This window comes from Helicoverpa armigera, chromosome 5, assembly GCF_030705265.1.
Source record: "Helicoverpa armigera isolate CAAS_96S chromosome 5, ASM3070526v1, whole genome shotgun sequence".
NCBI classification, from domain to species: domain Eukaryota; kingdom Metazoa; phylum Arthropoda; class Insecta; order Lepidoptera; family Noctuidae; genus Helicoverpa; species Helicoverpa armigera.
This window is the reverse complement of record NC_087124.1, coordinates 13,500,760-13,513,733: the sequence shown is the minus strand read 5'-3', so window position 1 is coordinate 13,513,733 and position 12,974 is coordinate 13,500,760. Positions and strand designations below refer to the sequence as shown.

The 12,974-nt window shown below is 37.0% G+C and overlaps 6 protein-coding genes across 7 annotated transcripts; 3 read left to right on the top strand and 3 right to left on the bottom strand.

The window, feature by feature from the left end:
• The first annotated feature begins 284 nt into the window (after positions 1 to 284).
• Positions 285 to 1,916, top strand: LOC110374664 (pseudouridylate synthase TRUB2, mitochondrial). Its single transcript, XM_021332483.3, has 5 exons — positions 285 to 599; positions 700 to 891; positions 972 to 1,188; positions 1,302 to 1,438; positions 1,591 to 1,916. The coding sequence occupies exons 1-5, from the start codon at positions 476 to 478 to the stop codon at positions 1,839 to 1,841; spliced, it is 921 nt and encodes a 306-aa protein (XP_021188158.3). The 5' UTR covers positions 285 to 475; the 3' UTR covers positions 1,842 to 1,916.
• On the bottom strand, positions 1,475 to 2,909 carry Pa1 (PTIP associated 1). Its single transcript, XM_021332486.3, has one exon. It carries the CDS (start codon positions 2,778 to 2,780, stop codon positions 2,322 to 2,324), a length of 459 nt encoding a protein of 152 aa, XP_021188161.1. The 5' UTR covers positions 2,781 to 2,909; the 3' UTR covers positions 1,475 to 2,321.
• A 62-nt stretch (positions 2,910 to 2,971) lies between these two features.
• LOC110374663 (box C/D snoRNA protein 1) lies at positions 2,972 to 5,021 on the top strand. Its single transcript, XM_021332482.3, has 5 exons — positions 2,972 to 3,138; positions 3,213 to 3,489; positions 3,832 to 4,150; positions 4,239 to 4,391; positions 4,508 to 5,021. Exons 1-5 carry the CDS (start codon positions 3,089 to 3,091, stop codon positions 4,807 to 4,809), a joined length of 1,101 nt encoding a protein of 366 aa, XP_021188157.3. The 5' UTR covers positions 2,972 to 3,088; the 3' UTR covers positions 4,810 to 5,021.
• On the bottom strand, positions 5,009 to 7,064 carry LOC110374662 (nudC domain-containing protein 1). Its single transcript, XM_021332481.3, has 2 exons — positions 5,618 to 7,064; positions 5,009 to 5,518 (listed from the first exon to the last, which is right to left on the bottom strand). Exons 1-2 carry the CDS (start codon positions 6,852 to 6,854, stop codon positions 5,025 to 5,027), a joined length of 1,731 nt encoding a protein of 576 aa, XP_021188156.3. The 5' UTR covers positions 6,855 to 7,064; the 3' UTR covers positions 5,009 to 5,024.
• A 141-nt stretch (positions 7,065 to 7,205) lies between these two features.
• Positions 7,206 to 8,483, top strand: LOC110374667 (uncharacterized). Of its 2 annotated transcripts, XM_021332487.3 has the most exons (4): positions 7,206 to 7,527; positions 7,621 to 7,749; positions 7,827 to 7,970; positions 8,228 to 8,483. In XM_021332487.3, exons 1-4 carry the CDS (start codon positions 7,468 to 7,470, stop codon positions 8,336 to 8,338), a joined length of 444 nt encoding a protein of 147 aa, XP_021188162.3. In that variant the 5' UTR covers positions 7,206 to 7,467; the 3' UTR covers positions 8,339 to 8,483. The 2 variants fall into 2 exon arrangements, with proteins under 2 accessions (XP_021188162.3, XP_063890814.1); XM_064034744.1 differs by lacking the exon at positions 7,621 to 7,749.
• On the bottom strand, positions 8,475 to 11,749 carry Sec22 (Secretory 22). The gene is made up of 5 exons (XM_049842824.2): positions 11,507 to 11,749; positions 11,172 to 11,281; positions 10,779 to 10,899; positions 9,798 to 9,996; positions 8,475 to 9,515 (listed from the first exon to the last, which is right to left on the bottom strand). Exons 1-5 carry the CDS (start codon positions 11,579 to 11,581, stop codon positions 9,367 to 9,369), a joined length of 654 nt encoding a protein of 217 aa, XP_049698781.1. The 5' UTR covers positions 11,582 to 11,749; the 3' UTR covers positions 8,475 to 9,366.
• Positions 11,750 to 12,974: the final 1,225 nt, after the last annotated feature.

The window sequence follows — 12,974 nt, the reverse complement described above, 5'->3', positions numbered from 1 at the left end:
AGACGTAGTTTGTATTGGAATAGGTTGTTAAGTATTGGAATAATTGATAAAATACATTTCCTACAAAATGAATCAAGAAGAGGGCGATCTCATTTCATTTTTTTTCCCAATATCGGTTTCGTTTTTACAATTAATTAGAAGATTCTTGATGAATAGGCAACATTATTTCTTTCTCATTCAAAGTGGTGTCGCTATATGCAAAATAAAATACTATTTTACTTATTTATGTATTGTAAAAAAACATCATTCATTTATATGAGTACCCTAGACTCATATTATTATGATATCATGATAGTAGTCTTACCATTCACTTAGTAACTATTAAAGTAATCTGTGCCAATTACAAATGTTTTGAGAAAAATGACAGTTCGACAACTTTATGAGGTGACACTTGAGTTGACAGCAGGAGCAGACCAAAATTGAAAATACACAATACAAATCACAATTAGATTTGAAAAAATAAATAACAAATATAATGGTGAAATTCAAAGATGCGGTGTCGGCGTTTAACACTCTTAACGGACTGATATGTGTTTATAAGCCAGCAGGCGTTCCGGTGAAACAAGTCCAGCACACTATAAAAACAAATCTTTGTAGAGGTTAGATATATTCTATTTTCCTATATGTTCAGGAGTTACGCAGTGCTAAAGGTATCATTAACAATTATTTTATTTAGGTTAAATGTATTTTTTTCTGCAGATTTGAACGCATTGCCCGACAGACCAATAGAGAAAAGAGTAGAAATAATAGGATCAACAAATGAGCCTATGAAGGTTAGACTAGTGCCTAATTATGCTGATGACCCCCGGGTGTGTGGACCGAGGTACATGAACGAGGACTTCAGGTGCAGCTGGGCAACACATCTGGGATTATTTAGTAGTGGAGTACTGTGTAAGTGTCACCTTATGATATTCATATAGTATTTCAAAACCTGTGCTGCAGAGTTAATAAAATTCTTGTACATATTTCAGTATTAGGCATCAATGACGGCACAAAGCTCACCTACAAGATAAATGTTGGACGGCCAACGAGAGCTTTCAAAGTTCACGGTCAGCTGGGCAAGGCTACTGACACTTACTTCTGGAACGGCAAGACAATGGAGAGGTCCACCTTCCATCACATCACCAGAGAGAAGATAGACAAAGTTGTGGCTCATATGCAAGCTGCACATCAGAAAGCTATGTTTGAGTAAGTTCTTTAGCACTTCAAAATATTATGGTTCAATCTACACCACTTTATGATACGAATAATACATTCAGATCTGTGGCAGTGTGTGTACTAATTAACTTAACTCTTTGCAGACAATCAGGGCTTCATATGGATTCTCAGACCACCTACGAGTTGGCCTCAAAGGGCCTCATCCGACCAGTTGATAACAAGATTCCAGTTATCTATGGCATCAAGTGTGTCTACTTCAATTCTCCTAACTTTACATTAGGTAAGTAAGGTATTCAAATAAATAATTAAAAGTAACTATTGAGAAGAACTTGAGTGATATTTATTTAGTTACATCTGTAACCTAAAGCTATAATAACCTTTATAATAATATGTCAGTCTGCTAATAACGTATAGTAACATCTTTTTTTACAGAAATACAATCAGTAAATGAATATGAGAAGTACTTCTGGACCCTCATTCATGACCTTGGTGTCCAACTAAAGTCCACAGCCTACTGCACAGCTGTCCAGTGCATCAGGCAAGGCAAGTTCGATGTGGACCTGGCTCTACTGCGGAAGCACTGGACCCTGGAGCATCTAGCAGACAACATGAACACGTGTGCAGAAATACTGGAGGAAAATGAACATCTGCTCAACCCAACATCTGCTATAATGACTGCCTAGTTCTGTATTATTTGTAGAATAGTTTCATGTAAATAAATATATATAAGAAATTAAATATTAAGTAGGTATAGTTTATTTTGTGTGTGTCTGTTCCATCCTCTGAGCCTTTTCCCAAACTATGTTGGGGTCGGCTTCCAGTCTAACCGGATTCAGCTGAGTACCAGTGCTTGTGTGTGTCTGTTGATATCCTTTAATTCCTTACCACTTAACAAGACAAAATCAATTCTGAGTATCTGATAAAACTGAAGTCTCATGTCACATATCAAAAGCATTCCTCTACTATTAATCAAGCAGTGCAAAATCTATAATTAACTGGTTACAATATTGAACATTATTGATAAAGAATATGAAGATTTTTATAGTAGTAAATACCAGATTGTACGTTCAAACACTGAAGGAGTTCAACACAACATGTCAATGATACTGATGATTCCTTCCACTGAGTCCACTTTAGTCACTAGCATCACTCCCGTCCTCTAATCAACTGCCACTAGACGACGGTGTTGATGGAGACGTGTTGGCTTGCTTCTCCATCTGCTCTATGCGCTTGTGTCTGATCATGTTCGACAGAATGCCGTCGAACGAGGTAGTCTTCTTTTTAGCAGATCCTCTCAGAGTGTCCTCTCCTTTGCTGCGCACTCGTAAACGCAACGAACTCACTTCATCCATAAAATCAAAATCTGATTTTTCTTCTCTTATTGGCGACGCGGGAATTTCAGGCTGATTTTCTTTGCTCACCGGCACGGGGGATGGAAGCCTCCTCCCAGGGCATTTCCATTCCAGTGTAACAGTTCCTGTTTTATCGAGAGCCTTGTACAGTTCTTCTAATTCAGCAGGGTCAGGCATCCAGTTCTTGCCGATGAACACACCACTCTTGGATAGCTCGTCATCTGAACATGGTAGATCCCAGTCATCACCATGTGATTCTGTAGTGCTCATTGTTATTTTTTTAAGTATTATTTTCTTTCAGAACTTTGAAAAATCAGGGAAAAATACAAACACAACTTTTGGTTACCTATTGACGTTTCGTTTTTGTTGTGACAGCACTCAGCAGATTAGTTTGGGACAGATTAAACAAACTTTTCGCTAACTCTGACTTTGTCATTTTTCCCAATCTGACATGCTTAATTTTGATTTTGACAGTTTACGCTTTTCAAGTTTCCAGCATGGTTGTCTGAATGTTTTGAATTGTTTGAATAAACAAAAAAGTGTTGTTTTATAGCTTATTTTAATCACAAGAACTAATAATGTCTTCATCATCAGACTCTGACTCTGAACATGAGAACGAAGTTAACAGGCAAGATTATCTAAATGGTGTTTATATCCTAGCTTTACAATTTCCTTTTTACATTCATATAGCCTATTTCACAGACTTGGAGACTGCGAGGTCTGTGCAAGGAACAAAGCGAAATACACATGCCCGAAGTGTGAAGTGAAAACATGTTGCCTAGATTGCGTGAGGATACACAAGAAGGAACTGGAGTGCGACGGAATCAGGGACCGCACGAAGTTCATCAGAATGAAGGATTTTACCGACACGGACTTACTGAGCGACTACAGGCTGCTTGAGGAGTGCGCGCGATTCGTCTATGGCGTCAAAATTGATGAGAAAAAGAAATACACTAGAATTGATAAGGACTTGCCAATTGTAAGTTGATCCAAACTAATATTATAAATGCGAAAGTAACTCTGTCTGTCTGTCTGTCTTTTCTTCACGCCTAAACTACTAAACCGATTTGTGTGAAATTTGGTACAGACATAGTTTGAAACTTGAGAAAGGACATAGGATAGTTTTTATTACAAAAAAAATAAAATTATTCCGGACATATAGTGCCATCTATTGGTCAAATCAAAAATCTGCTGGTAGTCACTATTCCACGCGAACGAAGTTGCGGCAAAAGCTAGTATTGTAAAACCTGAAGTATTAAATCATAATTACTGTAGGTAGTGCAGATGTAGACTCATTCTATACATGAAATTTTTTCAACAGTATCTATACAAACTCAAGATGGCAGCCAGGAAGCGAGGCACAGTGCTACAGTTTTTGTCTCATAACTTTTCAAGGCATAAAGCTAACACTACCAGATACAATAACAAAATGAACATTATCAACTGGCGAGTGGAGTGGGTGTTCCCCAACGTGGAGTCTGAGCCCCTGAAGTTTGTGGATGAAAGGTGTGCAGAACAGAAACGCCTCTCGGAACTGTTGGACAAGTATTTGAATCCTGATGCCTTGCCATTTGAAGGCTCCAAAGCATTGACTTTCTATAAGGCAGCTGGATTTAGTGGGGTCAAAATATTATTGAGAGGTAAACTTTTTTATTTGTCATTACAACATATTATCTTTTACTTACCTATGTAAAGTTATGGGATGTTTATATATTTTATGTTTTTCAGCTGAGAAAGTGAAAGGCTCAGCAAGGAAGTTCTTTGAGCTAGATCCAACAGAATCTTTGGCTGAAAACTTGTCTGGCAAGTGTATTGTGGAGTTTCCAATCATTTTTGTTGTGCTCAAGGATCATGCTTACAACTTTGAAATTATTACTCCAGGTAATTTACTTTTTCATCCTACATTTTCACTACTTAAAAATAGCTGTTGTACTAAAAAAAAGCTGAGACAAAAACTTCCAAATGGCTTTTGATACCTAATATTAATTTACTTTCAGAAGATGAATTTGAAGAGGAAACTCCGGTTTCTAGTCAAGATAAGGCAACCAACAGTACAAAAGATTTACCAGTCACAAATGGTGCACCAACTGCTGCTGTCACTTCCACTGCTAATGGTAACACAGACCATTCTAGAAAGAGACCTAGGCAGCTGCTGACAGAGAAAGTTGCTCTAGAGAAGAAGATGGAAATTGAGAAAGAGATAAAAGCAGCTAAAAAGAAGAAGCCAAAGAATCTCCTGTTCACCACCGGGTACTCTTCAGAGGAGAGTATAGATGGCGAAAGTGATGATGAGACGTGACTGGCACCATGACTAGCTGACATGGGCAGTTTTTGTTGGCAGACTTTGCTAAGCCTTCTCATGAGTGTGTATATTCTGCTTCTAGTTTGGTATAACCAGGTAAGATGCTGAATACAGTGCTCCTATTTTCTACAATGTATGAAAATGGCATTATGTAATATTACAAGGATTCTGTAAATATGTTTAAAAATATAAGAAAGTTATTATAAATATTTTTATTGTATTTGTATTGCTACTAAATGTTTCTCTGTTAATATGAATAGGTATTCATTTGTAGCATTGATCCCCAACACCTCTCCATACTTGTCAATGTTGAACACATGCTGTTGTCCAATTTTGATGTTCTTCATGCCACCCCCAGTCCTCTTCCTCAGCTGACAGTCTTGGTTGCTGGTGCTTTGGTAAATGAATATGTGTCTGGTAGCCTCACAAACCACACTGTATGAGAAGTTGGGGGGGCATGTCACAAATTTGCGATTTTGTTTTGATGACTGTACATAACCAAATGCACTGAGGGATCCTTGGTGCTTCATTGGCCATGTGTTGGAGTTTATCAGCTGTGCATAGGGTTGCCAGAGGCAGGCATCCACGTCGTGTCGTAGTGCTAGGGCTGGTGCTTCTTGTGTTTCTATTTTGATGCTGAACAGGAACTGGTGCACACTGAGTGGAGCTCTGTGTGTCACATTGTGGGTTGTTGCATCCAGCCTCACTGAAATTGATAAGAAGTTAATTTTATATAATGTAAGAAAGCAAACATATAAATTATTGAAATATATTTATTTAATTTTTATAACTGAAGAATCCGTACCTAGCACAGTATCTTCCTCAGAGGCAGCATCACACTCCTCTAACTCTTGTGTAGACAGTCCTGGCATTGTTGGTTCTGTAGTCACCTCAGTTTCAGCACACAAGTGAGCCAGGCGCCGGTGGGCTTCCTCCACCAGGCTTGCATCCATGACCTGCTCACCATTGGGGTCCCCTCCTTCCAACAGTTCCTCCCACAGCACACTTTCAGCTTTAGTTATTAATATATCTACCTGCCCATTGTCCTGGACATTCCATGTAGTGAGTTCACTGTCAACCTTCTGCTTTAACTTTCCATCAACAAATGTTTTACCAGCATAACTGACTTTTATATTCAGTGGAGTGACATTTACAATCAAAAGGCTTCTGTTGAAGTTTGTTTCAAGTTTTAAAGTGATTGTAATATCCTCTGTTGTCTGCAGCCATGTGTATATGACTGTCCGTGGCTCCTGCTTGGATGGTTGTGAAATCTCTTGCTCAGAGTCTGATGTGAACTTGAATGTGTTGTCAGAAGCAATATACAATGCAGTACAACTGGTTTCAATTGCAGCATAGTGCACAATACCCTTGCCTTGAACTTGTCTAAAACTCATCTGCTTCCATTCTTGGCCATCATTGTCAAAGGATACCCAAGTAAGCACTGAGTTGAAATGTGATTCATTCTGTTCAACAGACTGTAGAAGACAATGCAATGTCTCAGTATTATCCTTCTCCTGTATTCTAGAGTCCACTATGATGAAATATTTTCCCTCACCAAGAATGAGACTTGACTGGAGAGTTTGCCATTGTTGGTTTCTTCCAGAGGGTCTGGTCCTTGCTCCAGTGCTGACAATATGCAAGTATCCAGTGCCATCACTGACTACAGCCAAATTGTTGGAAGGGAACGACAGGCACAGGTTGAAGTGCCCGGACTGCCTCGCCACATGCGCGGGAACATCGTACACGACATCGTTGTGGAATGTTTGGTTGGTACTTTCGAAAGAAACATGACGTATCTTCTGTTCTTTATCGATGTAGTAGTAGTTGAGCGAGTAATCCCAATAGTCAAGAACCAGGTGATTATGAAGTGCAAAGAGTTTAGCGTGAACGAACGAGTACTGCACTTCGTCCGGGTAAACTCTGTCCACAGAAGTGACTAGATCATGCGAGAAATGTGGTAAGGCTTGTAAGTTTAATTTATAACCTTCAAAATCATGGTCCAAGAGGCGCCGGTTTGGACGCAACTCGACAAGAGACGACATAGTTTTATTTTATGCAAGTATTTGGTCTTAAATAAGTCCGGCTGGGTCAATTTAGCACTACTGAAATTTAACTTATTATTTTGTCAACATAAGTCACACGAGCACACAAACGTCAAGGTGTTTCGCTGTAATTGTCAAATGTCTACTGAACTGACTGAAGTCAAATGCCAAAGATACAAACAACAATATTATTTGTGTTATGTGTTACAAGATGGTTACAAAAGTGAGAAATGTAGATTGCTGCAAGTGCAGATTTTTAAATCCCCACTAGCTAGCAAAGGGTTCTGTTTGATTCAGGAGCGTAGCGAATGATAAAAAAAATGAATGAAGGCACAAGATGCAAAAAAATGCTCTCAGTACAACACTATTTCCCTGGTGTTATCTCGAATTTGACATTGACAGACAGCAAAGTGTAAAAACAAAGTCAAAACAAAATAAACCGCGGGAGACGATAGAATTTCTTGATTCCCAGGTTTTGTGTGAAATAATTATATTTTTCATTGTTTTGGCAAATAATGTTGTTGTTAGTTAATGGCGATAACTGTTAAAGGGTCTTCTTCTTTTCACAAGACCTTTTCGAGAGCTGGAGATATGAGTAAAAATTGATTCAGAAATGAGCTTTGTCAAAAATAATTCATACTGTGATATGCCTTTTGATGCTAACACACCGTATGTAAGTTTATTTATTAGTTACCAATAATACAACACTTATATTTAGCAATAAGGAATCTTAGAATGACAATATAACATGAATATTTACTTCTAGGCCGATTTTTATATATACTCAGATTTAAAAGATGTAGCTGATAGATGTACCATTTACAATGATGAAATAATGAAATGCAGGACTATTGGGATACTACAAAGTGTTCATGGTCGATTCTTTTTATCTGATGTGAGTAAATCATGCTTTACTATTTGTCTAAGAGAGAAAGAAAAGAATTAAGTTCTGAAATATTGTTTAAATTTCAGTTAAGTGGTGGCAAGCCTATAGTCCAGTTGTCAGTAGTGTATTTGAACTCGCTGGTGCAGTCCACGGTGATACCATACCCTGTGCAAGTGTTTGGCACACTGCAGTGGAAGAAGAGACCTGTCATATTTGCCAAGATACTGCAGGTAAGCATTTCCCAAGACATTATAAATGCCTTCTAAAGAAAATCATACCTCTAAGGGTTCTTGAGGACCTAGTTTTTGTAAGTGTAAAGCACTAAGTTTCAATAAGAGGCTGTCAATACCTGCTTTCTCTCTTGAACCATGCCCTGATAAGAGCTCCTCTTAATAAAACCGTTGGCTAATCCCATAAGTAGCCATAATTTCCATGAATGGTTAAAACTCATGCAATGTCTTAATTCTTGCAACTGTTTTATTTCCAGGTGTTGAGTGTACCATCAGCCATAAGACTCAGGAATGCCCTGAGTGGTATTGCTAATACACACCTAGCTAGAAATGTTCCCAAACAAGAATATGAAGAAGACCCATCATGATCCTAAATGAAATTGGTATGTTATAAATGATGGCAGATTTAAACAAGAATGTTTAATCTTGTACCTTTTACCCTGTGATATGAAATTTTTGCTATTAAGTTTAAAATTGTGAAATGTTTATAAAATAAATAACATATTAAAAGAATGCATATTTATTAAATCTTAAATAAATACATTAATTAACAATATGTGATAAAATTTACAACATTCCATCACCAAGCACTCGCTGCGCTTTTTACATAAAATAATAATGACGGGCATTTAATTATATAATTTTGCTTCTGCTGGAGTTTACTTACACTTTTAAGCTGAATATCCTATATTGTCATACCAAACACATTGCTATACACTGTGAATCAGATTTATTATCAAATAGCATAATTTTTGGTAAGTTTTATAAAAAAACAACTGCTTGGAATGCTTTTCATGCTAAATAATAAAATTTTCAATGTTTTAGGAAGCCAGTTATATACTCAGATTGATCATACTCAGTAGTAGATACAATAAATGAGAACTAAGTATTGATGCAGGGTAATAAACAAATTATAAATCAGCTATATAGCTCCTTACTTCTATTATACTTCATTGCTATGTCTAAATACAAAACTGTCCAGAGGAATCACATAGAAAATATGAAATCTTGCTTTTACATAAATATCCCATAACTGTACTATTATAGTTTCAAAAGGCAATTCAACTATAACAGCTTAGCTGTCACACTGCTGGGGTAACTGTCACTCTGCAGCATCATACAATGCTTTTATAATATGGAAAATAGTTAGGTGTGATGAGAACTCGATTCCTTCATTACTTGTAAAACTTAAGGTTCATATCTCTAGTAATTTAGAACATTTTTATAAATTCATTTGTGTGAAGGGAATGTCATCTCGCTAAGTCACTAGTTATAAACTTATTGTAGAGGAATCATCAGTGGAAGTTTCAATGACCTAGCATTGAATGTTACGGCAGAGTCCCCAGCTCTAGTATATGCTATACCACAGATGAAGGATCCTAAAATATGAGCGGGCCTAAAGGACCCAGAAGTAGAGTACAAACACCAGCAGTATGACAGCGCCCGCCGTTACTTTCACCAGCATAGACTTGGTGTTCAGGTAGGTCGCATCCTTCTTGTACTTCGAAGACATCATTGATAGGTTCTGGGTTTTTGTGTCCAGTTCTGAAAACAATATGTCACATGTTTAGTGTTTCCGTAATTTTAAATATGAACAGCAAATTGATATGATTTGCTTGGACTCAGCATGATATGCAATTTATGTAATGACGATACATATTACATGCATAAAATTCATGCATAGAGAAAAGTTAATTAATGAATGTACATATTTGCAAAGGGGGTGTGACAAGGCATAAAAATTAACAGTCAGTCTCCAGTCCCATTAGGCTCTATTTTGCAAGTATCCTTCTCAATCTGTTGTTAAGCAAGTGGCAAGACCCTCACCGGAGAGTATAGCCCCCCTCTGCAGCACATCGTCGATGTTCTGCATCATGATGCGCTGCACGTCGCCCAGCTGTCCGCCGAGCTGCGCGGCGGCGCCGGCGCGGCGTGCGCGGGCGCCGCCCTCCGCGTACTGCCGCCGCGCGCGCTGCATCCACGTGTCGAACTCTATGAACGTGTATGGCCGGGTTACTGTGTTCACCTGTACAATGACGTAGAAATGTTAAATTTATATAAAGTTATTTTCGAGGCATTGCAGGGAAAACAAATTCTAAGACCCTGCACTTGAAGCTTTAGTTAAACATTTGATAGCTGTTGAATGAGTGTATGTAATAAATAAAATAATTTTGTAGGTGCTATACTAATAGGAATAATAAAATATATCAAATCAAAGTGTAATTTTAGTCAGAGAGCAGTACTCAGCAGAATGAATTACAGAAACAGGTTTACTGTTACAGTAATTACAAAGTACTTCAGCATGGTTGACTGACATCATTTTAGCACATTGCTATCAGAGCATGACAGCATTTTTATAGGCAGAGTATGAAAAAAGGAAACAATTTATTTCCTATCAACAACAATACATATATTTAAAAAATAAAACACATATGAAGGTACTACACAATGATATTATTATGCAAGCAACATTTCATTACTTTAATATGCTATGAAGTCTATTATTTCTATATCATAGAAAATGTAAATAGCTTGTCAAAATGTCAATTGGATATTTAGTGAAAGTGGCTTTTTGTTAATTAAGATAAGAGCTTCTACTTGTAAGTTTAGTAAAAAAGTAAACAATTTACTCTAATTGGATTATGACATAGTGGTTACAATGTTTGTGTTATAGTTTATTTTTATATTGATATCTAAGTTATAAAACTGTTTATAGACTGATGAGTATATATGTAGGCCTTTGCCCAGCAGTGGTACAATAAGGGCTAAGAAAAAAAAAAAAACAAAAAAAAGAGTATGTATACACACCCGCTTGCCGTATTGCTGGTAGAACTCCTGGGCGATCTCCTCGAGGTAACTGAATGCCAGTCTCTTGCTGTAGTTGCGCTCACACAGCACTAGGTAGCAGATCTCATGCTCAATTAGATAACTGGAAAGTTAACAATATTCTCCATTTAAAACTAAATAAGTAAATTCAATCTAGCTGCACTCCTTCTATCCTGTGTTTTTAACAGCAACTAGGCAAAATGTTTTTGTTTCCTACTAAAAATAAATGATGTATCATTGCTTCTATTGTGTAAAGCAAAAAAATAAGATTGCACAAATGTACCATGACATTACATCAGTATGATAGAGAATATTAGCAACTAAAAAGCAGTAAAATAATGGGATAAACTGAAAATAACAAGCGGTAGGACTCACTGGAAGAGATAGGGCCCAGTTTCGATGGAGCAACGCGTCGGCGACTGTGGGCCTAGTTTTCTAAACAGCATTTTAGCCTGATTTTGGTACTCCAGAACATTGCAGCCGCTCTGCGAACCACCACAGCAAATTAAATAATAAAATTAAAACAATAAACAGGAGAAATTAAATAAAATAATGTTGTAAAACATATTGAAACGTGAAAACATACGTGAGCAATAAACGTGAAATTACATGAAACAATAAGCTCAAAAATCGACAAGTGAATAACATGTTACACGTGGAATATGATATATTTTAACGGTAATGTATTAATGTCCAGTAAAACATGTTACCTGCTCATCCTCTTGCATAGTAGCGGCCAGGGGGAGGCCGTCTACGACCCTCGCGATCATAGTCATCAGAACCATTTTGGTATATTATAATTGTCTCTCACGTTAACATATAAACAAATGTATGTTTTAGTAAGATTTTCACACAACACTGGTTACTTTTTCCTTCTCATTATCGGGAAATGGAAAACAAGATCTATAGTTGACAGCTGTTCATACACGTCAAAGCAACTGACATGACAACAACACGTCAGAAACTTTGCTCATGTTGTCGTGAGTTACCATTTAAGAAAAACACGTTCCGATTTACATCCACATAAAAGTTTTCAAACGATAAGGATTTTATCTCCTCATAATGTTATATGTAAACTGGCCTATAAAATATTTCGATGCCGTTACATTGTAAAAAGGAAACATAAGTATTTCTTTTTTTATTTATTTAATGGCGCAAACTATTTTTTTTACTGGAAAATGTGCCAGATATTGAATTGGTGAATATTGTAAGAAAAAGGTTCAAAGTGTAAAATTTATTAATATTTTTCTATATTAGCGAAGAATAGCTAACTGTTTATTTTTCTGTATCCACATATTTTTGAACACAGAGCAAAACGTGACTTTGATGCTTTCACCCTTAAATAGCTGAACCGATTGAGAGAGGGAGATTGGAGATCGGTGGCATAGACATACATACACTAATATTTATCCCAGCATGGGACGTGGTTTTCCTGCGACGAGGATGTGCAGTCCCAGACAAAGTATTTTAGAAGTATGAAGGCACGGGTTTGTCATCAGGTGGTCGAGATATCGTTGAGGACACTAAATATAGTCACAAAATTTTGGTTAACACGTCTTGTAATAAATTATCCAAAAGTCAGAAAAACAAATCACAAGACACTCCACCGAGCGTCCAGGGGCCCGATTCTCCTAAGTTAATAATAGCAGTTTTAACCATATCGGGCATTCTGTTACTAATATAAGACCAATCATATTCCAACGACATTCGATTGGTTTGCGATATTGGTATGCTATTTTGATGATTTTGGTCTATACGGTAGTTTGCTTTACAATCATATTGCAATTGTAAATCATTTGCAGACAAAATGATTCATTATTGAATGACATAAAAGGATAAAAAGGTTTATTTCAAAGAAAAGATAGCGGAATGCCCCATACGCTTCAATCGTAATTGAGTCGGGATTGGATCGCAGTCGAATGTGAATCGTATGTCGCTTAAGTAAAATTAAAAGAATAGGGCCCCAGTTCTGAGGTCTAGTAGTAGTATTTTAATTTGAAAAACGTGGTATGTACCACAAGGCTACTCTATTTTGTTCTGTTGTTTTTTGATCCGACATAAGAAGCTTACATTTATACGCTTATCAAAGGTCATGTTTACATACAGTGTGCAGCACTTACTACGGTCGAATTATGTTCTTACTTACGAATATTGTAAATTGTGTAGCGTAGTGATTTT

Excerpts from the sequence above, each read along its gene's own strand:
- Pa1 (XM_021332486.3), bottom strand. The coding sequence starts at position 2,780 with ATGAGCACTACAGAATCACATGGTGATGACTGGGATCTACCATGTTCA.
- Sec22 (XM_049842824.2), bottom strand. The coding sequence starts at position 11,581 with ATGGTTCTGATGACTATGATCGCGAGGGTCGTAGACGGCCTCCCCCTG. Across the intron at positions 9,997-10,778 it reads ACCAGCAATACGGCAAGCGG|GTGAACACAGTAACCCGGCC; the intron begins GTGTGTATACAT and ends GTCATTGTACAG. Across the intron at positions 9,516-9,797 it reads GAGGGGGGCTATACTCTCCG|AACTGGACACAAAAACCCAG; the intron begins GTGAGGGTCTTG and ends TATTGTTTTCAG.
- LOC110374662 (XM_021332481.3), bottom strand. The coding sequence starts at position 6,854 with ATGTCGTCTCTTGTCGAGTTGCGTCCAAACCGGCGCCTCTTGGACCAT. Across the intron at positions 5,519-5,617 it reads TGAGGAAGATACTGTGCTAG|TGAGGCTGGATGCAACAACC; the intron begins GTACGGATTCTT and ends TATCAATTTCAG.
- LOC110374663 (XM_021332482.3), top strand. The coding sequence starts at position 3,089 with ATGTCTTCATCATCAGACTCTGACTCTGAACATGAGAACGAAGTTAAC. Across the intron at positions 3,490-3,831 it reads TTGATAAGGACTTGCCAATT|TATCTATACAAACTCAAGAT; the intron begins GTAAGTTGATCC and ends TTTTTTCAACAG. Across the intron at positions 4,151-4,238 it reads GGTCAAAATATTATTGAGAG|CTGAGAAAGTGAAAGGCTCA; the intron begins GTAAACTTTTTT and ends TATGTTTTTCAG.
- LOC110374664 (XM_021332483.3), top strand. The coding sequence starts at position 476 with ATGGTGAAATTCAAAGATGCGGTGTCGGCGTTTAACACTCTTAACGGA. Across the intron at positions 600-699 it reads AAAAACAAATCTTTGTAGAG|ATTTGAACGCATTGCCCGAC; the intron begins GTTAGATATATT and ends TTTTTTCTGCAG. Across the intron at positions 892-971 it reads ATTTAGTAGTGGAGTACTGT|TATTAGGCATCAATGACGGC; the intron begins GTAAGTGTCACC and ends TACATATTTCAG.
- LOC110374667 (XM_021332487.3), top strand. The coding sequence starts at position 7,468 with ATGAGCTTTGTCAAAAATAATTCATACTGTGATATGCCTTTTGATGCT. Across the intron at positions 7,750-7,826 it reads GTCGATTCTTTTTATCTGAT|TTAAGTGGTGGCAAGCCTAT; the intron begins GTGAGTAAATCA and ends TTTAAATTTCAG. Across the intron at positions 7,971-8,227 it reads TATTTGCCAAGATACTGCAG|GTGTTGAGTGTACCATCAGC; the intron begins GTAAGCATTTCC and ends TTTTATTTCCAG.